Source organism: Rhea pennata, chromosome 28 (genome assembly GCF_028389875.1).
Source record: "Rhea pennata isolate bPtePen1 chromosome 28, bPtePen1.pri, whole genome shotgun sequence".
Classification (NCBI taxonomy): Eukaryota; Metazoa; Chordata; class Aves; order Rheiformes; family Rheidae; genus Rhea; species Rhea pennata.
The window spans coordinates 659,336-682,161 of NC_084690.1; the positions used below are offsets into that span (position 1 = coordinate 659,336).

Here is a 22,826-nt window from a genome sequence, read left to right on the forward strand (position 1 = left end):
CCATCCCCACTAACCCCAGAGATGGGCTGACAGCCCTACAGCCCCCCGGCCCCAAGGACAGTCAGAGGGCCCTCAGCATCACGGCAGGATCCTCCAAAAGCGAGAGCAGAGATGGTCAAGACTGTTTTTCCCCCTTTACAGACCGACCACTGCAGAGGCCAAGAAAGGGCTTGAGATTTATTCCAGCTGCTGCAGTTGTATCATGTTTCTGCATGCAGCTCCTGTCTAAAAAAAACACTGTACAAAGCATCAACATCTTAAAAAGACGCGTAGCACGGGAGAAGAGGGAGTCCCACGCTCTAAGGAGCTGGGCAGGCAGCACAAACAGCGAGTGACATATGTCAGTCACACGAACAGACGTGACACAAGCGCTACAACGGCTCAGGTTTGCTCGCTGAACACCGGGCGAATCCTCAGCAGGGCTGGCTGCCCGGCGGGGGAACGGTGGGCCGGCGGGAGCCCTCCTCAGTCGGAGTCGCTGTCGCTCTCCGCCTCCTTCACGTCCACGCTGAACTTGTACTCCTGGTCGCAGCCCATGTAGGCGTCGCTCATGAAGTAGAGCGTGTAGTTGTGTGTCCCCGTGGCCGGGGCCACGAAATCCAGCTTCACCTAGGCGGTGAGGAAGGGCTCGCGTTGGGCTGTGGCACCGCAGCGGAGGAGCCCCAGGCGCCTCGCTCCAGCTCGCCGCAGCCGCGTCCGCCCCACGCCACCCCCTGCTCACCTTGGCTTTCTGCTGCAGCGTCAACCGCTTGATAGAAATGAGGCTGTTGGATTTGGAGTCACCGATCACCACCCACCAGCCCTCCTCACGTTTCTGCCGATGAGAGAAAAAAAAATGAATCCTTGTCTCGAGCAGGAAGCTGTGCCCTTCCGCCTCCCCAGGGTCACCGAGCCCCCTGTGGGAGATGCTGGCTGAAGCCACCCAGCACATGCGAGATCTGGCACGTACCTGGGGAAACAGGGGTGCAATGACGGGGCCGGTGACCTCCTCTTCGCGTTCCAGCTGCACCAGCACCACCACAGGCCCCCCACTGTGTGGGGAAAACCACGAGGCGATTAGGGTGTCTTCCGTGCTGGCAGAGCAGCACCGAGGGGGCCGCACTGAGCGCTGGCCCTCCAGGCCTCACCTGCGGATGCTCTCCTTCTCCACCACTTCGTAGGAGAGCTCGATGTTGGGGTAGCGGTTACAGAAGCGGGCTACATCCGCGATCTGGGCGTCGGAGAGCTGCAGCAGGGCGTTTCGGTCCTCATCCTCCATCTCCATGATGTCGAAGACGCTCTCGACCCCCTGCAACGAACGCACGAAGAAGTGGAGTGTCCTTTCAGGCTTGTGGTTGCCCAGAGCTCCTCAGCGGAACCACCTTGCTCAGGTCAAGGCTTGGCACCGTGACAAGAACCCAACATCACAACCAACATCAGACTTCAGCAGGGACTGCTGTAAACCTGGCATTCCCTCTTTCTAGCCTGAGCAACAGGACACGGGCTGCCAGCACCTACACAACGCTGCCTGGCCTTACAAAATAGCTACTTTTTGGCCAACCAAGAGGCTCAGGGCTGCCCTGCTCGAACCAAAGTTTCCCAGACCATCCCCCGCTTCCCTGGCATGGTGTTTTCCCCAGAATTTACCTTGTCCGTGCAGCGCTTGATGTGCTCAGAGGTAAAGTGAGGCAGCTGCTTGAGGTACGAGTCCTTTGACCACATGGCCTGCGTGACCATCTGCGCCAGCTCCATCGCGGCTAGCGCGGGGCTGAGCCAGCCGTTGCTGGACAGCACGTCCACACATGCCTGGATCAGCCGGATCGCCTGGGTGCGAGGGATCAGGACAGGTGAGAAGGCAGCACAGAACAACCCACGACACAGGCAGGTACGGGCAGGCAGGAGCCGCTTGTTTCTACGTGCCACCATGCTCACCGTACCTTGCTGAGGATCTCCTCAGTGTCTGACTGCAGCTCGGCGCTCAGCTGCATGCGTGACAAGTGAGCTTGCAGCAGCAAGTTGGTCTTGACGTGGGGATCATTGAATTTGGGGTTGGTCAGCTTGTGAGGAACTTTCTGGGCCAGCTATGGAGAGAAACAAACCCATCAGTGCTTTAACCACGCAGAGCAGAGAACACAGGCAGCATCTCTCCCATGATCTTGGAGAGATCAGGCACGAAGCCACCTCTGTCCCCTGCAGCTCCAAATGCTACAGTTACTTTGGTGGCCCAGCTTGGCACAGACATGCTGCCCCCTCTCACCTGCCGCAGCAGGTTGTCCTCATGGTGCCTGATGGGGATGTTCTCATACTCCGCAGCGTTGGAGATGATTTCAATCAGCCCTCGCACCTTGGTCTTGGCGTTGAGGGACATGCTAAAGAGCTCTGGGGAAGCCAGAGAGATAGCAGTGTCAGGGAGAACCAGGCAACATTAAAATCCAAAATACAACATGGCTTTAGGCAGGCAACATGCAGCCTCACCCTGAAGTGTCACAGCATTAAGCCTTTGACCACACTCACGGCACACTCTCTCCAATGCCCATGGCACAGAGAGCAATGCGTGCGGATGGACAAGCTCTCTCCTGAGAGCAGAAGCGCCAGCAAGTGCCGGTGCGCACTATCTGCCCTTCGCAGAGCCCTTATCTGCCCTTCACAGAGCCCGTACCGATGGTGGTGTAGTTGATGTAGTAGTAAGCTGCGATCATCCCGAGGTTCAAAGGAGCCACATCCATCTCATCCTCAATGCTGATGCACTTGGACTGCTCCAGGTCGCTCAGGGTCTGCTCCACCAGCTCAGACAGATGGTCTGAGAGATGCCTGTGGGACACACCTGGAGAGACAGCAGCATTGCAGAGGGGCTCAGAAACTTCCCAGGATGGGGAAAAGCTGCTCTTGGGGAAGCAGAGCCCACAGCGTACAGGCAGAGGCTCCCTATCAGCCCCCCTACATACACCCAGCTTGGATCATTCAGCTCAATGCAGACCCCCCCCTGCTCACCTTGCAGGTTGTAGTAGTTTGGATTCTGGGTCATCCTGCGATAGAGAAAAGTCCAAGTGAGATAATCCACTGCATCTTGCTTGTTTTCAATGGTCTTGGTGACAATCTCAGCATTGAAGTGGTCGTGCATGCAGTGGTCCAAGTGCGACTCCACCGGCAAGGGCTCGTAGAGGAACTTCTTGAAGAAATCCTAAGGAGGAAAGGGGACCAAATAAACGAGCTGCAGGCATCGCGAACAACGAGGAGGAAGTGCCCAGGATGATAAGTTAGCAGTGCTGGCTCTGTCCTACTCTTGGGAGTGGATGCTAGATGTGGTTTTGAACACACACACACACACACACACACACACACATTGTTCAGCAGATCCCTCAGCCTGTTTGTTGCACATCCGGATTACAAAATGCTGCTGGGCAAAACAGCTTGGTAACTGGGACACATGCACTGCTCTTTGTAGCTGCTAGCCAGGGACCAGGGATGCTGTAAAAGCTCTCCTGATCCCCAAAAGAGTGCTCTCAATGAGGGCTGCCCCAGCTGGTTCAAAGCCATGAGGAGAAATTCGCACCCCAATTAGAAGACAAGTATTCATAGGCCAGATGCAGTGCCCAGTTCCTCACCCACCTTCTTGGATCCCTGGCACATGATGACACAACGGCCCTCATCGTCCTGCAGCGGACGATTAGCGTGGCCCACCATCTGCAGAACATCGTAGATGGGGTAATCCACGTACCTGAGACATGGAGAGAGCATCGCTTTAGCGAAGGGCAGCCACTTCATGGAAAGCTACCACCACTCCACTGCCCAGGGCTTCACCTCTACCAGAGCATGGACAAAACCCTTTGGGTTCTGAGTCTCATTCCCTCGTGCCCAGTACAGCCCTGAACTAGCAGGGTGAACATCAAGGCAGACCACGTCGGGTCTTGCCTGCCATACTCACGCATGGATCTTCCCATTGTAGTACTGCGTGTCCATGATGATCACGAGGTGAGCAGCAATATTCATACCCCAGCAGAGGCTGCGGGAGGCAACCATCACCTGAACTGCTCCTGAAAGACACGTGGAGAGCGGTAAGCCAGCAGGCAGAGCCCATCCTGCAGGCAGAGCACCTTTCTGGCATAAACACTTGCACCCCACAAGTGAAAACAGGCAAAGAAATTCAGGGGAAAAAACATCTGGAGGTTCTGTGCTTGGGAAGACAGGCCTCAGCATACAGGAAGGCCCCGAGACAGTGAAACTTAGAACTGCAGCTTTTTTGGACCAGTGAGGCAGAGAAGTAATATCAGTCTTGGGCAAGCTGCTATCTCCAGTCCAAAGGCTGAGGGCATTGCCAAGCTCCAGACAAAAACGTTTACAGGTCCAACAACTGTCCTGCCCCCAACCTGCCCTCACCAGAGCTGAAAAGCTGCTCCACCACTCGCCGTTCCATGGCTGTCAGCCCCTCGTGGAGGTAGCCCACTCCATTCACAAGCGTCTCCTTCAGAGTACTGTCATTCAGCTTGTCCAGATACGGTATGAGATCCTTCTCTGCGCAGTGCAAGAACCTGCCATGGTAGGGGGAAGAGACGGTCATCAGGCCCAGCAACCCTATCCCTCTCCGGACAGGTTAAACACCCAAGTGACATCGAATGAGACTGAGTCACCAGCATTTTCCATCATTAGTTGTCTCTCAGCCCAATAGAGCTGCCAAAATAGTCAGAGGAGGGGCAAACGACTGTCAAGGAATCCCAGCCCAACACAGCTCTGCTACCTTTGCCTCTGGACATCCGAGGCGCACGTGGTGAGGATGTTGATGGCTGTGAGTCTCGTCTGCTTGCGAGATGGGACGAAGACAATGACTGGCTTTTTGGGAGAGTGCTTCATGATGGCATGGTAGACAGGCTTGGCCATGGAGAGCAGGCGAGTCTGCGTGTGGCTGATGTTGAAGCCCTGCAGAGAGAGCAGCAGGCAGCGATGCCGTCTGGAGACCCGGCAGAAGGGGAGGGAAAGGTGAAACGAAGGGAGGTTACCGAAGCCCTACCTGAATGTGCAGCTCTAGGGGCACGGGGCGGACGTTGGGGTGGAAGTTGAAGGTGGAGGTGGCGCTGCAGCCCAGCCAGTGTGCCACATCCTTGGCGTTGGACAGGGACGAGCTCAGGGCCACAATGCGGATGGGCCGCTCGATCTGGGAGGAGATGTAGCGCATCCGGGAGCAGATGACCTCCAGCACTGGCTGCAGATGGGACAGGGCAGGTTACAGAAAGAAGTGTAGGATGACTCCACATCTCGGTCACCTCTCCTGGCTGAGCTGCAGCCACCACAGCCCAAGCACCTTCACCCCTGGGCTCCTCATGCCTCAACTTCCTGAGGGGTTCAGTCCTCCTATTGCAAACCCATCCTGGAGCTTGGGCAAACTCCCAGCAGGAAAAGCCATCCTCATTCCAGACATTAGGAATGAAAAACCATCCAACTCCACAGCAGCTCTACTGCCAGCCCCAGGACCAACACAAACATAAGCGTCACTCAAACAAATTGCTCCCTTTTCCCCTCCCAGACGCACCCCGTTCTCGCCCCCAATGAGATGCACTTCATCCACAATGAAGAGGTTGACGTTCTGGACGTTCTTGCGCTGCTTCCAACGCCGCGACAGGATGTCCCATTTCTCAGGGGTGCTGATAATTATGTTCCCTTTGCCCAGTAATTTCAGGTCAGTGCTGGTCTCCCCCGTCAGCAAGACCACCTTCTTATTGAGGCGTTCCTGGAATTTCTCGTACCAGTCCAAGAAGACCTGCCAAAATGCAAGGGTTGCTGTTGTCAATCCTGAACCAGAATGCATCCCACCAAATCCCTGGAGATACATGCATGCACATACATACACACCAGCATCAGCAGGGAGACAGCTTAAGTGGCAGTGGGTGGTGTCTCTTTACTCCCCCAGAGACACTGGTAGCTCATAATTAATCAGAAATCTCAGGAATCATCCTGAGGGATGTGACAGCACAGAAGGGACAAGGAAAGAGAAACGGGGGGGGGGGGGGGGCTGAGAAGTAAATGTAAACCAGAGTAGGGCTCTAGTTCTCCTCAGCCTGCGGGACTTGCCTGCTCTGCTAGGGCCTCCATGGGGGTGATATATACACAGCGCCCCTCCGAGTTCTGGAGCAACATCCTCAGGATGGCAAATTCCGCACAAATGGTTTTTCCGCTTCCCGTGGGGGCACCCACAAACACGTTGTCATCACTGTTATAAACTGTGTTAAACACTGGGGACAGAGGAATGACATGAAGTGAACAGCTTCATATTAACTCCAGAAGAGTTCTCTTGAAGCTTGAGCAATGAGCAAGAACGCAGCCTTGACCCAGTCCACACAAGGAACTACAGAAAAGGCAGCTTCAAAAGCTTTTGCCCAGGATCCTCCGAACAAAATGGGATCTAGTCCATCACAGTAGCTCACACCTCAAGTGTAAGTGCCTTGTTCTGCCTACACCCAGGCAGAGAAAAATGGACACAGCAGCTTTGCTTTGCTCCCAATCCTGTCCCTACAAGCAGCCTCAATGGAGATGTTCGGGACTACCTGGCTCTGCAAACCTGAGCCACCAATGCTAGCAAGGATAAAGCTTGCAGGAGTACCTCTGCCTTTGCCAGCCAGCCCTGGACAGGCTGCTGCCGGGCTCAAACCACAGGATATGTGGAAGGCATGCTCTAGAAACTTGTCAAAGACACCTCAGCCCACAGAGAATGATTTCAAGACATCAGATCTCTAAAGCTAGGGGACGTAGAGGAGATACACTATTCGCTACAGAAGTTCTTCACATTACATGAATGAACCCCACATAGTCCAGGCTATGGGACTGTGAATACCAAAAGGGACCAGAACTCATAGAGAACGAGTTCAGAAGAAGGGGGCAGAACTGATACTCACCCTGAGTCTGGATAGGGTTGAAGAAGGGGAACTTGTCCTGGTAGAGGCTCTCGAAGGCACTGTTTCGCAGAGCAGACACAGGCAGCGGCTGCAGATCCAGCAGCTCGGTTGGAGGAGGGTACTTCTCAGGGAGGATCAGGTGGCGGAAGGAAACAGGCAGCTGGGTCTCACAGGCTGTCAGAGAGAGAGAGACTCGAAACGTTTTCATCTCTGAGAGCTCCCTCTCGCCATTAGGATTCCCAGCCTCACGTCACTCGGCTCTCAAAAGCCTTTCCCCAGCGCTGCACTAGGAGAGGCCCTGAACTACCCTAAACTACTCAGGCTGCAGTGAGAACCCCAGCTGTACAGCACAGAGGCTGGCCTGGCCTCTGTGGTTTCCCAGCCCGGCTGGCAGAAAGGAGACTTACAGAGCCAGCGGTCGGAGACCACCCGGATGAAGTACTGTGGGGGCAGCGGCTCAAAGACTGGCACGAAGAAGGTGACGAGGTGCTCGTCCTGCGCGTACTTGGCTTTCAGCAGGAAGTACTCATGGTGCAGGATCACTTCGCTGTCCACATCCTCCACCAGGATCCAGAAGGCTTCAGATGAACCGTGCACCTGAGCAAGGAGAGCTCTTATCTTCATACCAGAGTCCATACCTTCTCTTTCCAGACCTCCAAGGGCTGAACATCAGCTCTCCCACTGCAATCCCGCTCTAGAAGTGCTCTCCTACCTCAGAGTACGGTATTTAGCCCTGCAACATTTAACTCCCCCCCCCCGCCCCTTCACTGAGGGTGGCTCATCTCCAGCGCAAAGCTCACCTTCTCATCCCACTGGAAGTCAGGGGTGACGGTGAGCTCTACCTTCAAGGTAGAGCGGGTAATGGGCTGCAAGTGCACAGAGAGTTCCAACTTCGGAAACAAATGGACGTATTTGTGAATCGTCTTGCCCATTTTTGGCATTCGGATCAGCTCCCCTGCAAAAGAAAGGCTCTGTTGTCAGGACAGATACAACCCCAGGGTGACCGATGGCCTTTGAATTGAACAATATTCAGTATCAGTGATCTAAGTGCTACCAGAAAGGTAGACTAAGGTCCTAGGGCAAAGCCACTGTCTTTCTCAGGCTTTACCCAAGATCCTCACCAATTCTGCCACTTGAGACATATGGGAAAAATCACCCCAAGTCTCTGGGTTGAAATAGAGTGCAGAAGAATAAAGAGGCAGAAATCTCCCCCTACAGTATTTGCCCTGCATCTCAGTACCTATTTCATTATGGTTCAAGTCATAGAGCCGTTCAAACGGGAAGTTCTTCTTCTCAATTTTCTTCACTACTTCTTCAGGCAGTTTCTTGAACTGGCGCAAAGGGCACATGGACTGCCACCTGTGAGGACACCATGAGGTGAGACAAGCAAGGAAACAAGAGACGCAGCCTTCAGAGCATCACATTTGTCATGCTACCGAAGACCAGCCCTCAGCCAGACATACAGACTGGCACAAGCACTGATCTCCACAAACACTGGAGACCTAGCCAAGAATCTGGCCACAAGCCCTCCTATGTGAGAAACATGCAGGCTGTGATCAGAAAAGGCCTGAGACCTCACTTACATCCGTTTGTCAATCATCTTGCAGAGGTTAAGGGTTTTGTCAGTGAGCTGGGCCCAGCCACGGTTCAGGACGATCTCGAAGATGGCACGCATCAGCCGTCCAGCAGACTAGGGGAAACAGAGAGCAGCTCTCAGAGTTTGGCTGAGATCGTAACATTCGACTCTTCCTCCTCCCTATCCATTTTACTACCCAGTCGCAGGTAGTACTGAGGTTTGAGCTCGGGTTCTGCATCCCAGCTGCCCACAAGTGGAGCAAATATTTGATTTCCGGCCTCAGAAATTGGGATTTGTGGCAGAAGGACAAGGCTACCTTGTAGTTCTCTAGAGCTGAATTAAGGCAGGATTTTGATTACAAAACAAAAGATTCCAAAGAAGATCTACTTCCTACACAGTGTTAGACCTCCTCACACACTCACAGCTCCAGCTATTATCAAAGCCATTTACGAACACAAACTGAAGCCCTGAAGTACAAATATGAGGCCTTCTTACCAGCAGGAAGACCAAGAAGTGGATGGACTGCACACACCTAGGGGGTGTGTCCAGCCACATTTCCTCACTCACCTGGGTAACATACACCATGTCTGCCATCAGAGCAAATCCTTCCAGCTTCAGCTGGGAGATGAAGGCCTGGAGGAGCACGTTGATCTGTGGAAACAGAAAAGAGGGACCAGTCTCTCAGGGCCCTGGGAACCCCTCCACACTAGGACCTGATCCAGGTGGGCTTTGATGTGCAGCAGAACAGAGGAGCAGGAGTGATCAACAAGGACTGACTGCTTTTCACACGCTCAACTAAGGCAAGCAGCATTTGCTAATCTGAGCTCCTCTTACAGTCCAGGATTTCACACAGAGGGAGGGAAACACAAAGCTCTTGCAGAGCAGAAGACTGACATGGCATTGGTGTGACAGTTCTGTCACAAGGATCACTCTTCTCTCCCAAGACAGGCAGAGAAGTCCCCTTGTGAGAGCAAGCAGGGCTCACCTTGGCACTGGGCTCCTCTATGCTCTCCTTCACTGGGATCGGAACTCGCTCCAGCAACTTCTGAAGCTCGAGCTTCTCCTCCTGCAGGAAACCAACGGAGGAGAGAGATGAGAATGGTCCTGCACAGAAAAAGCTCTGCAGCGTCCCTTGCAGTATCAAGACAGATGACCTCAAGGCCGTCTCACTCAGGATGGGGATCTGGCTCCGTACCTCCCTTACGGTGATGTTCCTGAACTCTGAGGACAGTGAGAAGACCCGAAACAGCTCGATTTCACTCAGGGTGGGTTTAAGGAGCTGATTGTAAGTTTGCATTGTCTCGTTGGTGATGTAGTAATGGCTGGCGATGCGGCCCAGCTCCGTCACCTGTGACAAGGACAACAGCCAGAGTGAAGAAGCAGAAAGCAGCTATCTGACTGTTCCTGGCATCAGTGGAAAATGCTGAGCAGAAACTAGCCTGCAGGAGGGCTAGGAGACAAGCTAAAGATACACTCTCAGGCTACCAATCACCCAGGAAAGCTGCTTTGGCACAAAATTCCACATCTCGCACCTTCGCCTTCTCATCTCACTGCCTCTAAAGCAATGAAAATTTAGCAGTAACATGAAGTTGCCTAGGAGGCAGTGGCAAACACAACAGTGACAGATGGAGTGGTCAGCTGTGAGGATCCCTGGAATCAGACATCCAACACAGCAGCTCCGAATGATGCAGCATCCCCTGGGGCTGTGCCACGATGACATCTGTATTTAATCAGTAGGATAGCTCCTGCATCCCTTCTCTCAGCCAAAGGATGCTCCTGTTTAGCTTTGCGTAGTCACAGCACCTTTCCAAGGTCCCACCTCACCTGGAAGTTCCCCGTCTTCTTGTCATATTTCACCAGGTTGTTCTTGTCTAACATCAAGGCTGCAGTGTGAACCAGATCCAGGCGGCGCTGGTCCAGCAGCGGATCCCCCTTCAAATCATCGTGGGATATCCCGTAGAGAGTGGGGGAGCGCAGCATTCGGATGTACAAGTAGGTATAGCCAAGCCAATTCACTGCATCCTGAGGAAGCACCACAGTGCCATCAGAGCCACAGCCTACAAACACCTCTCCCAGCAAGCATGGGTGACACTGGTTCAGAGCCCAGTACTCCCAACACTAGTGTAGGGCACAGCAGGCTGAACCAGCTGCATCTTGTTGGGTCAATGTTAAACCACACAGCTTTGAAGCCCAGCAGCACTGTACACACACTGCTCTCCAATATAGAAAGAATACATTAGAATTAAACAAACAAACAAAAAAACCCACTGCCCACACACAGGCTCTTCCCCAGTGTCTACCCATGTGGAGAACCCTAAGCCTGCTCTGAATTACAGAAGCATCTACCCATTTGCCTGGCACACAAGTCAGCCTTACAGGTCTGTAGTTCTCACAGCTGCCCTTCCAGACCTCTTAAAAACGTGCACTACATTTGCTCTCCAACACTGAAGAGAGAAAACAGGCTGCAAGTTTCTTGGCTCCTCTGTAGCAACCCTTTCCCACTGTGAGTGACCCCACCGCTGCCAGGATTGCCTTGAGGAAAGGTCGCATGACCAGTCCCACTGCTGATCCCCACTCACCTTTGCATTCTGGACGTTCCCTAACACAGTCTCCGCATTCAGCATGTCTGGGAGCTTCGATACCATCTGACTTTCTATGGGGAGCTGCTGGTTGAGCAAGGACAGGTAATACTGCAGCTCTCCGTGGGACGTGATGAGGATCCCCTCACCTTTAGTATCGTACTGAGGCCTCCCAGCACGCCCCAGCATCTAAGAGAAGAGAAGGTGAGGTCAGCAAGGGAAAAGAGCTTTTAGCTTGGTCATTTCTTCGTGTCCTGGGACATCGCTCTCAGATTTCTCGGTCCACTTTTACTTCCAAGTGGCAGGAGACACATATACACATCCCAGATGCATGTAGCCAAGATACTAGGAGAGAAATAATGTCTTTTTCCGCCCAGTCTGCTTCTCCTGTGCCGTCACAGCAAAGCAGCTCTCAGAACAACTAAGACCGTCCAGTTGAGACGGCGGAGAACAGCAGAGAATGAGGAGCCGTTGAGCCAAAAAATACAAAAACAGACCTAACGTGCACCAGTGGGAAAGGAGAAAGAACCTGCCCCAGGTCACCCCAGTCAGTTTGGCAGCAGGACTTCACCTGCAGGATGTCCAGAGCACCCAGCTCAGTCCACCGTCCCTTCTCCGGGCTGTACACCTGCGTCCCCTTGATGATGACCGTATGAGCAGGGAGGTTCACGCCCCAAGCCAGTGTTGCAGTGGAGACCAGAACCTGTAGAAGCAGAAACAATGGTCAGCAAAAGCTAGGTAGAAGTCCCTTCCTGGGGGAAAAAGGCGGTCCTGACATTAGAAACATGCACAGCAACGACAATGACTGACAACTGTCATTTCTCAACAGCTCAGTGGAGGGAGATCTGATAAACAGCAAGACCTGAGGCCTTTGTCCAAATTTGCCAGCTCACTGTGTGATCATTGGGTAATCCTTTGCTTTCCATTTATAACACAGCCACACTGAAAAGGTCAACATGGAGGAGGATCCCAGCACATCGGTATTTCCCACCAGAAAGAAACTTTTACTTCCCCGGATCAGCTTTCCTGGCATTCAGTTTATGCTGCTCACAATTCGCCCAATTTGTAAAGCTCTTCACATTACAAGCTTCACTCCAGGCTGAACAAAACATTTTTGTTCTTAGAAAAGCCAGTTTCTGACCAAGCTGTTAGATCTCCAAGACCAGATAAAGCTCAATGCTTGCTTTCCACGATGAAACTTTTGTTACAACCAATGAACTCGCTTGGGTGGGGTTTTACCAAAGCAGTAACTGTACGGGAGATGGCTCAGGGATGTGCCTCTAGCTTTAAACACCCATCTAAACCTAGGGAAGAAGTTTTTGCCCTCTCCACTCATGATCTTGTGCTTTTAGTTCTTATTTTTTATGTGAAACTCAAGACTCCCCTTCATCAGGCACCTGCTGCAGCAGAACAGGATGGAGGCTACATCTGCTTGACCCTCTTCATTTTGCACAAAGGGCTATTTCAAAACATAGCTCAAGCATTTTTTGTGGAGTACCTACCTGGAACAAACATGCCCTGGAGGAAGCAGCAACTCTTTCCGGGGACTGAGGCTCACCTGAATGTGCTTGTCAGCAAACAGATCCTCCACTAGGGTCCGGTCCACTCGTGTCATACCAGCGTGGTGAATGGCGAAGCCATAGGGCAGAAGATCCTTCAGCTCCAGGTTCTGCAGTTAAGAACACAACTACCTTTAGGTTTTCTACCTAATTTGAGCAATGTTACGAAGCAAAGCAGCAACAGAAGGTAGCACAGATACTAGAGGAAGGCCGCAAATTTGCACCACGTTACTGGCAGCATCTCTGTACCTGTGCTGCTGCTATTGCCCTGTGTCAGAACAGCCTGCGCCCAGGCAGTTACCTTGCACTGCTCAGCTTCGGTCCTCAGGACCTCAGTGGAGGCTGAGCCCTCTCGCAAGAACAGACCCAGGGTGTCTTTTTCAAGACACATGTCCCTGATAGCCCGGGCAGTCTTTCCAGTCTCCTTCCTGGAGTGAACAAACACCAGGACCTGTCAAACAAGCACATGGTACCATGGTTGAGAGAGAAATCACTAAGGGTGCAGTTGGCAAAGATACTTGACCCAAACTGCTCCTCATGCTCAGGTTGAGAAAGTTTTTAACAGGAAGCTCTAGAATTAGTCCAGATGCTCTGCAAACTGTGCTGACACAACCTAAACAGAGCTAACAGCTCCTGATCTAATGGAGCAGCATCACAAGAACTCTGTCATCTTAGAAAAAGACAGGTCACTCTTTCAGCAGAGACCTGGCATAAGGTGAGAAACAGAAGCTTACGTCCCTTTCTCAGTTGCCACTGACCAACCAAGCCTACCCTCTTTTTCACAGCAGCATTTCTGCAGCTACAGCAAATGCAGCTCAAAGGAGTTTCATCAGCAACAGGCAAGAATCGGGGTTAACTGCGTCAGGAACAATAAAACAAAGGACCAAACCTGGTTCTTTCCAGCATGCTCCATAATCTTCTCATAAACAATCTCATTCATTATCTGGAAGCGCTTGATAGCTTTCTTCTCTGTAATACCCACATAAGTCTGCTCTAGGGGCACAGGTCGGAAGCTGTAAGAAAAACAAAGATCCCCAAAATTAAGTCCGTAAATGAGCAGCAGCAGAAGAAACCTAATACAAACATATTGTCAAGGCACTTCCTCTAAATATGTTCAGTATTTTGGGGTAACAAGTTCAATACCCTTCCCTTGGGCCTCAATATATTCAGAGATCTGATGGCTGCAGTCATGCCTAATCAAATTACACAGCAATAAACAGTAAAAGGTACTCCTGTCTCTTGGAAGTCATTTGCTATGCACACACTAAGGAAGCCAAATGGTGTTTCAGGAGCTATCACAACCTTTTCTCAGGCTTTCTCCAAACACCTTCTGCAGCACATTGGCATAGAAGATTTTATCTACCTTCTCTAAAGCATATTCTTGCAAATATGACAACACGGGATCCCTGGCACACATTTTAAGGATGTACTTAACTTCTCCAGCCTTTAACATACACTTCTTAACAAATCCTAAAGCAAATAAATGCATGGCTAAGCAGAGCAGAGGCCCAATGAGACTCTAGTATCATTTGACAGACACAGCTAGCCACAGTCTGATAGAGAAAGACCTTCCTCAGCTTTCCCAGGTACCTGTTATCAAAATAGAACAAGCCTTTGGCAGGGTCTACTCTGAGGAACGTAGCCACATCCTCGTAGTTTGGAAGGGTGGCGCTCAAGCCAACAAGCCTAACATCTTCTTGGGTCATCTCAATGTTGCGGATGGCTCTGGCTACCAAAGACTCCAGGACAGGTCCTCGGTCATCGTGGAGGAGGTGTATTTCATCCTAAAAAGAAGAAAACAAGTTCAAAGTTAAATAGAGCCAATCTGGAGCTGAAGTATCTGTTTTATTCTTCTTTCCTAGCACAGCCTGTTTGCATGGGCTGAAGCATACTCATCCCACAGCCCCCAGACTGAGTCTGTCGGCAGCCGTGGGATGCTCAAGCACCAAGGATACCAACACATCTCTAATAGCTGATGCACGTTCAAGAACCCCAATGCCAGGAGGCATAGCGTGTGTCGCTGTGCCCCCTCCGTCACACCAGGGCTTTACAGACACTGGTGTTGCTCACCAGGATGACGAGCCGCACCAGCTGGGTGTAGGTGCGCTCTCCTCCCTTGCGCGTGATGATGTCCCACTTCTCCGGGGTGCAGACGATGATCTGGGTAGCGCTGATTTCCTCCTTGCACAGCTGGTGATCGCCCGTCAGCTCAGCCACGTTGATGCCGTAAGTTGCCAGGCGCTAGGAGGAAGCCCGCAGGTGGTTAAGCAGATGAACACACAGTCCCCAGGAGCAGCGTTAGAGCAGCAGCAGCCTCGAGACGCTCGTCTCTCATTCATACTCGTCTACTCGTTCATACCGCGCATAATAGAAGGAAGTCACTGCAGTAAAGCTCATCTACAATTCAAGCAGCGGAAAGCCCATGCCTTGCATTACCTTCCCGAAGCTGCCCACCATCTCCTGCACCAGGGACCTCATGGGTGCGATGTAGATAATCTTGAATTCATCCACATTGATGGTTCCGTCGATATTAATGTGCTTCCCTATTTCCCGCAACATGCACATAAGCGCCACGTTTGTTTTCCCAGCACCCTAGAACAAAAGCGGAATCAGCTCCGTCAAATTCGCATCCTCTCCAAGGTGAGGGCATATCTGCAATGGCCACTCCTTCCTGCGTAAACAGATTAACCTCCTCTGAGAGCCGCAGCATGGTAAGTGGCACCCTTCCCACTCCCCACGACAGGGGCTGCGAGCGGGCACCCAAACACCAGGATCCTTACCGTGGGAGCGCACAGCAGCAAGTTCTCATCCGACTCCAGCGCAGCACGGTAGAGTTTGCTCTGAATACGGTTCAGTGTTTTAAACCCTTCAAATCCAGCCTGGGCATACTTGGGCAACTTTTCCACAGAAACCAGTTGCTGTAAAGGGAAAACACTGAGATGAAAGCCCTTTTTTCAGTACCTTGAAGCCTGCAAAGCTCATGTGAGATCTCAAAGACACCCTGGGGAGCAGCAGGGTCACGTTATCTCCAGATGGATAGGAGAGAAACAGCCCTGTGGCCAGTCGCCATGGAGCAGGTTAGGAAGAGATCAAACAAGGCCCGTTAGCTTGCCCATGCTCTCCAACGCGTACAAGTCACAGATGTAATTCCAGCAAATCTGCCGTGAGATCAGCAGGAACTCAACACGTCTGGTGCCAAATAAGCACCAGCCAAGCAGGTTTCCTACCTCTTCAGAGCCAAAGGGCTTTGGCTTCAGGGCAGGCACATGCACTTCCTCATAGCCCTTGCGCTGCCTACGGAAGGAGCCGTCGGGTAGCTGGCATCGCTTGTTGGCCATGAAGTGACTACCTTGAGCAAACACCAGATCCTCCAAGTCCAGCACCTGTCGAGGAGCCAATGCCTGGACACAGCAGAGGGAGAGTCAGAGGAGAAAGATGCAGGGGTAAGAGAACAACCCTGCCCTCCCATTTTCATCCTGAGACTTAAGCAAAAGCAATTGCACCCAACTGGCGAGCGCCTCTTTGGCAGATCAGGAGTTTATCCTCTGTACCTTCCCCTGCATCGTCTTCCTGCCCATTCCACTTCAAATATTCTTTTAACCCTTACTCTGGGTGCTGAGAACAGATGGCTTTAAAGAATCTTACCTCTCCTCCTTGGTCCAGATCCATGGTTTCCAAGTCAGTATCCATCCGGGACTGACGAACACGCTCCCGGCGAGAACGTTCCTCCTGAGTGAAGAGAGGACAGTTCAACCCTCTGCAAAGCGGCACCTGCAGAAGAGCCGCTGAGCCTTCTCTGGGGGGCTTCCAGCTCCTCCTACCGTGCACCAGCTTAGCACCCCACCAGTCTGCACAACTGGAGGGCCACATACCGGGACTGCTTTCAAGCACAGGCACTCACACACCACGAAAGGAACCAGGGAATAAAGACAACAAACCTGCAGTGCCCCACCAGGAGCCCTACACACTATCAGCACTGCTCAAACCCAAACACATAAAACTGGCCCCTGGCATCAACATAACCCTCTCAATTTTTTTCTCCTAGGGAAAAAAAAACAGGAGGGCAGTAATAATCCAAAAACAAAACAAAACAAAAAAATCAGTCGTGGAAATGTTGTTCTCCAAAGGCCAAGCAGTGCTAATCCAGCATGCCAATACACCTGCTGAGCACTGCTATGAGGGGTAGCCTGGTCCAGTGCGTCACACTCAAACTCCTGGCAATTAAGAGCTGATCTGAGGTGACTGGAGAGTTTTACTGCAGTGAGCCTCATATGAAGAAGGTTCAGAGGCGAAACAGTGCTGCTACAAGACAATGAGCACCAGTGCAAAAATCTGAAGTTCGTGCACGCTGACATTTTCCTGGAAAAGCAAACATCTGAGTGACTTAGCAATAACAAACAATAAATATATTCCCCTATAAGATGCGTCTCCGCGGTCTCCTAAGCAACACTTCCTACGTTTGCAAAATCCCAGCTGGGTAAGCAGACTCCTCTCCCACAAAGAGAAAACACACACAGCTGAACAATGGCTGCTCAGGCAGTAACAAGGAACCCAGGATTTCTCTGCTTATCTTACCAGGTTCCCGCTAGCCTTACCCGGATGAGATCTTCTTTCTCTGTCTCATGCAGCTGATACAAGAACTTCGACAGCTCAGGATCCGCCTCCATCTTCCCCATTATCCTTTCCTTTTCAGCTTCGCTTTGGGCACTGGCCAGCAAAGTGCAGTACAGAACTGATGAAAGAAAAATGAAGAGATGGCAGGTGGGCATAAGGCCAGCGCCAAAAGAAGGGAGCCAGTAACAGGGACCCAAGCCTCACACAGCAACACTGATGGCAGGTAAAAAGCCTGAGGTCGTGCTCGAGGCATGTCAAAGCAGCAAGCAAGAAAATAACAAGGTGGCAGGGTTAAAGGAAACACCACTCACTCATCATCCTGTGCTGCCGCAGCACTTTAATGAAGTCAAAGGTGTTAAAGCCCAGGAGCAGAACAAGCTGGTTCTCACATTCCCGGTCATCGCTTGCAGTCTGGGAAAAGATGACATGAGGAACAACCGGTTATCTCTGTGTCCGGCAGAACAAGAATCCCTGCCTCACTCAGCCAAATAAAAAGAACACGAGCATCAGCACCAAAATTAACAGGGAAACAGATGTGACTTACGATGCTCTCCCAGCAAATGCTGACAAAGAACAATCATTTTCCCCTCAGAAGAACGTTTTCCCATGATCTAAGACTAGCTGTAACCTCTGCTCCAGTGCTCATCTATCCTCTTGGTACACATGGCATATTAACAATTGTATTTAACGGTTTAATTTGGAAAAAAAAAAAAGAAAAAAAAAAGCAGCTTCCTGTCTCCCAGAGAGAAGCATTCTGAGACTGCTGCAATCCAGCCACCCACTTACCTTCAAGATCTCTAACACTTCATCTGCCTTCTTCTGGGAAACTATGGCATCATCATAGAACCGGCTCAGCTGCCGCTGGAGCCAGAAGGCATCGATGTCTCGGGGATGCAGATCCTTCTTCTTTGAACTCATCAGTTCACCTGATGCCACAAGCTTAAAAAGAAAAAAAAAAAAAAAAAAAAAAAAAAAAAAAGGAAATTCCCCCAAAGTCATCTTCCTCCATGAGGAGAGCAAGCATACATCCTTTGTGTTGCAGAATGAGTATTTAGAGCCTATCCCTCCCCACACAGGGCAAAGGAAAACCAACAGAAGCAATCGCTTGGCTGACCAGACCCAAAGGTCACCCGTGTCAACTTTAGCTTCCACCAGATGACAGCCTTCAAGCCTGCTTTCCACCAGCAAACAAGCTCAAATCCATCCACAGACCAAAAGGATCCCCGGCCCTCCTCCAAAACGCGTTGGTGATGACCCCAGCGTGCATTTCACGTTTGCCTCGGTAACTCACGTTGGCCGAGAGCGTGCAACGGACAACAGCTTCATCTCCTTCCATGTCATCGTCAGACGCCTCGTCACGCACTTCACCGTAGATGTCCTCGTCGCCTTCCTGTTGAAACAGGCGTTCCCGCGAGCAGCTTTTGCAAACATCAGAGAGAAGCTTTTCCTCAACAGAAATTAATAACCTGGCATCTCATTCCTGAGGACATGTGGCCTAGCCTATCCTTATAACATGAACATATTGCTGCTGTTGAGGCAAAGAACTAATATATCTGGAGTTATTCACAGCCTGCAGGGAGCAGATACTTACACTAAGGTCACTGCATAAAAGCCTTCTTGCCTGCTGGCTTCAAATTATTATCTGTGCTCTTAGGGTCCTACAAAGAGGTTTTACAGGGACTCCAAGAGTGTCGTATTGGTCTCTTTTACTGTTCTCTCAGCCTTCTCCAAAAACAATGCCTGAGAACAGATCTAGAAAATACTTCCAAACTGTGCATTTGAATTCATCCCTTCCTCCTGATGCCTCACGTTCTCCCATGAGATCTAAATATCACCATCTGTTTTCTGTAACATGCACTCACAACGAGCCTCAGATTAGCAAGATAAATCCTCCCAAAGCCAGGAAGCAGCATCTAAAATAATCTGAACTGTCTTTCCTGGCAGATATATCCTAGTCTGAGCCAATTCTTGCTTCCCCAATGCGCCTGAGGAAAGCCGAACACAGGTGGCCTCTGCTGAGCGGCTCAAAAAATGAGGGAACAGCACAGAGACCCTGCAGTGTCTCATCTCTTACCTCCTCGTCAGACTCGAACTGTACATTCACACCATACGTCTCATCAATATTGTCATCTGCAAGGGAGAGCAGAGTTAATTAATCTGAAAATCTGGAGACCATACGCAGGCTTTGCATATCCACACATCCCGCCTCCATACATCCAAATTTCGAAAAGGTTTCACGCTTGAGAAGCATCTAAAGATCTTCTAGCTTCTCTATGCTAGAATACTAATCCTGGAGTAAGACCTGTTTTGGTATCAGTTACTGTGATACTACTTTCTGCCAGCCCCATTACTACAGCTACAGCCCACTGCAGCGCAGCCCATACCCATGTTCTGGATTTCCTTGTCGCCTCCGTAATCCGTGATCTTCTTGCCCAGATTCACCAGCACGTGGTAGCGGGTATCATCAGTCTGTCCCAGCAGCAAATCAATCTCCTTCCGCCTCTCCTTGTCACGCAGCTTCTCATTCTTCAAGACTGCCAGGACCTCATCAGCAGCTCCGCAGAGAATGTCACGCGGCTGCAAAACAAAGAATGTGACCACGTGTTATTCCCTCCTATTTCTGGACCAAATCTTCTCAGCTTTCTGTCCTCGAGTCCTGGAACAAATACCCCACTGAATTTAGAAAATGTCGTTTTCAAGCACTGCACCCTCACAGAGGCATGGGAGGGACAGAGGTCGTGTCACTGGAAGGCCACACCCCACACCAGAGACACGTCACCATGCATCAGGGTAACGAATACACTAACGCGACATCCACAAGCACAAAAAACAGAATCAAGGGAACGAATCCACCTTGTGGGACTACAAAGAAAGACCAAAACATCCGAAGGATGGATTCCTCTCTCGCACATTCACACACGCGCTGTGAATCCTCTGCTGGAGCAGAGACACCCTCGCTGACCTGTCCACGTCCTTACCTGGTCCCCAAGGGCTGCCTGAATGAAGCTTAGCAACACCTCATAGGTCTCACGGGTCTCCTTGGTTTTGGGTTTGTAGATGATCCCCACCATCTCATCAATGCCCTCAGAGAGCAGGGTATAACCCTTCATCTTGTTGATGTCATGCCTATCTTCATCACGCTTCCTTCTCCTAGAAAGAAGGGCAAGGAGGACAGCACCTAGGTTAGCCAGGAAGCAGAGCCACTTCTCCAAGTCCGTGCCAAAGGAGTAGGAATCAAGGAGTCACTTCTCTTTTACACAAGGTACTGTTTAGAGAGTTTACACAGCTCTCAAACCTGAAAAAGTTTCACGGTTCAGTTTAGTTCTACCAAATTCACTCAAGCACAAAACAACTGATTTGAAGTATGGATGTTCTTTTTAGTAGCTGAAGAATGACCCTACCAGAAACACGGGAACAGATGTACTTATTAAAACACCTATGGATTTAGAAGGAACCTCTAGACCAGCCAAGCCATCGTGGTGCCCACACAACTAAGTAGCATCAGTGAGGTTCAACATAGCAGGGCGCTACTCTGACCGACTTCGTGCATCTTCCTTTACAACCCTGAAGGCTGTAGCAGCAATATCTGTAATCTCATGGGGCTTTACTCAATGCTTTTCCCTTCACAATTAGTTTCTTGAGACGGAGCAAGCAACTCCATATGAAGAAAACATTCTCTCTGCATCTTCCAAGTTGGCAGGTTTCAGCGTGTAGCCCAATATTCATGCCACCCAGAACATTTTCCACTACAAATAGTGTTGCATTATACCGTGCTCACAGAATTAAAACAAGTTGAGGTTGTATTACTTAAAGACAGGATGAAGCTTGTTAATTGCCTAGAGCTTTTTAAATCCAAACACAACCAGGAGGTTCTCATATAGAGCTCTGCATCCCTTTGGCTGCAAATAGCAAGCTCAGAGCTGGAGTCAATCACTCACTTCGCTCGTCTTTCCTCCTGCATCTGTGGTTTGGTTCTCTGGGCCTTGTCTCCCATTCGGGTGCCCTCGAGTTTTCCAACCAAGGAAAGCACCTCTCCAGTCGGCTCATCTCGCCGAGTCCTGTCGATGAGGGAGCGATCTGCTTGAAGGACGAGGTTGGAGTTCTGGAAGAGAAAGAAGAAAAACATGCACTGATCAAGCCTGTGAAGGCATCAGCGCAATCTGCGCAGCCCACTGCGCACAGACAGGTTGGAGCAAGGAGTCGGCACCAGCTGTGACCTAGGCCAAAGCAGTTTCAATGCAGCAATCTTCTCCCACTTTATTTTAGAAGGCTCTTCTGCCTCCTCCAGAGACTCTATCACTACTAAACACATAAAACTCTCTTCAGTAAAGCATGTCTAACTTTCCTTTGCTCAGTACAGCAAAGTAATGCTGAACTAAATTATCTCCACGTCAAGAGCCCACATTTTTAGATTTTAAACTTGGACTGAGTAACGTGACGCCGTCCTGTAACTTTTTGCAGTCGGGAGGCTCACATACCGTTCACTCGGTTACATTACAGTTACGTTCTGACGACTACACCAGAAACAGGGGTTTTAGTCTGCCAAAAACTTCGAGGTCTGACAAAAGCACTTTCAAAATTAGTTCCAAGGTGGATGTTGCTCTCATTTCTGTTTTTTAAGAGTCCTGAACTTCTGACCACTCTTGTAACATCAATGTTATAAAGAAGTGCTCTTAAATCGGCTGGTTTTTAACGGTGCCTAGCAGAGAACCGGCACTGCCAGCCAGCTCCTGTCAGGTCCCGGCCATATCCAGGCACAGTTAAATGCCCAAGAGGCATCCTGGGGACCGGCTCCTCTCCCAGTTGCCACCTTCCGCCCTGTCCCTCGCCTGCCGCACCAGAGACGGGCTCCAAAACACCCCGGAGACGGGATTTCACCCGCTGCGAGCGCCCCGGGAAGGGCCACGCTGCCAAGGGAGGCGGCCCAGGAGCCCAGGCTTCTCCGTCCGTCAGCCAGGGCTTCGCTGCCGGGGCCGAGCGGCGCGGAAGGCCGCGGCCAAGCCGCACTCACCGCCTTGTACTCGTACTGGAGGCTCCGCGCTGTTACGTCCGCCATGGCGCCGCCGGGCTCGCACCGGAGCAGGCACCGGAACTTCCGGGGCAAGCGGAAGCAGTCGGGTAGCTTCCCGGCGACCCGGAAGTTCTTACACGTCGTTGGGCCGCAACTGCTCCCCGGGACCACCCCTCCCAGCATGCACCGCTACCCTGGGACTGCGGCTCCCAGCATGCCGTGCGGCGCCAGCTGAGGGGCGGAGACACTCACCGGGGCCTACTCGTGCCTCTCATGCTGATTGGCTGGCAGCGCCAGGGGGCGGGGCCATGCCCCTTGATTGACTGTTCCCTTCCTCCTCCTCCCAAGAGCCGGGTTGGCCAGCCACGAGGAGGCGGGGCTCCCCGCCCTCCCCGCGCTCCAATTGGCCCGGCCAGAAAGCGAGGGGCGGGGCGTCATTGACGGTTGCCATTTGAAAGTGCCTGGTGGGCGCCTCAGGTAGGAGGGGCCAGCACTACCCTTCCCCCCCTCCCCCGCCAGCCTCTGATTGGCCCTTCTCCCCGTGTAGCCCCGCCCCTTCCCCCGCAGGCCACGCCCTTTCTTCGCACCCCGCCCAGCTAAGCCCCACCCCCATGGCTGGGCCCG

General features: G+C 51.6%; 1 protein-coding gene across 1 annotated transcript; it reads right to left on the reverse strand.

Moving 5' to 3' along the window:
• Positions 1–163: 163 nt before the first annotated feature.
• SNRNP200 (small nuclear ribonucleoprotein U5 subunit 200) lies at positions 164–22,281 on the reverse strand. Its single transcript, XM_062596889.1, has 45 exons — positions 22,203–22,281; positions 21,130–21,293; positions 20,170–20,341; positions 19,576–19,768; positions 19,266–19,321; positions 18,483–18,581; positions 17,978–18,130; positions 17,503–17,602; positions 17,173–17,309; positions 16,223–16,306; positions 15,805–15,978; positions 15,358–15,495; positions 15,014–15,169; positions 14,648–14,818; positions 14,168–14,361; positions 13,467–13,590; positions 12,879–13,028; positions 12,577–12,687; positions 11,590–11,721; positions 11,019–11,207; positions 10,264–10,461; positions 9,635–9,787; positions 9,425–9,505; positions 9,007–9,090; positions 8,447–8,553; positions 8,104–8,222; positions 7,664–7,818; positions 7,271–7,460; positions 6,864–7,037; positions 6,043–6,203; positions 5,504–5,731; positions 4,985–5,176; positions 4,715–4,893; positions 4,357–4,508; positions 3,905–4,013; positions 3,589–3,697; positions 2,971–3,160; positions 2,639–2,803; positions 2,237–2,358; positions 1,917–2,060; positions 1,627–1,803; positions 1,128–1,288; positions 950–1,031; positions 722–814; positions 164–609 (listed from the first exon to the last, which is right to left on the reverse strand). The coding sequence occupies exons 1-45, from the start codon at positions 22,245–22,247 to the stop codon at positions 466–468; spliced, it is 6,411 nt and encodes a 2,136-aa protein (XP_062452873.1). The 5' UTR covers positions 22,248–22,281; the 3' UTR covers positions 164–465.
• Positions 22,282–22,826: the final 545 nt, after the last annotated feature.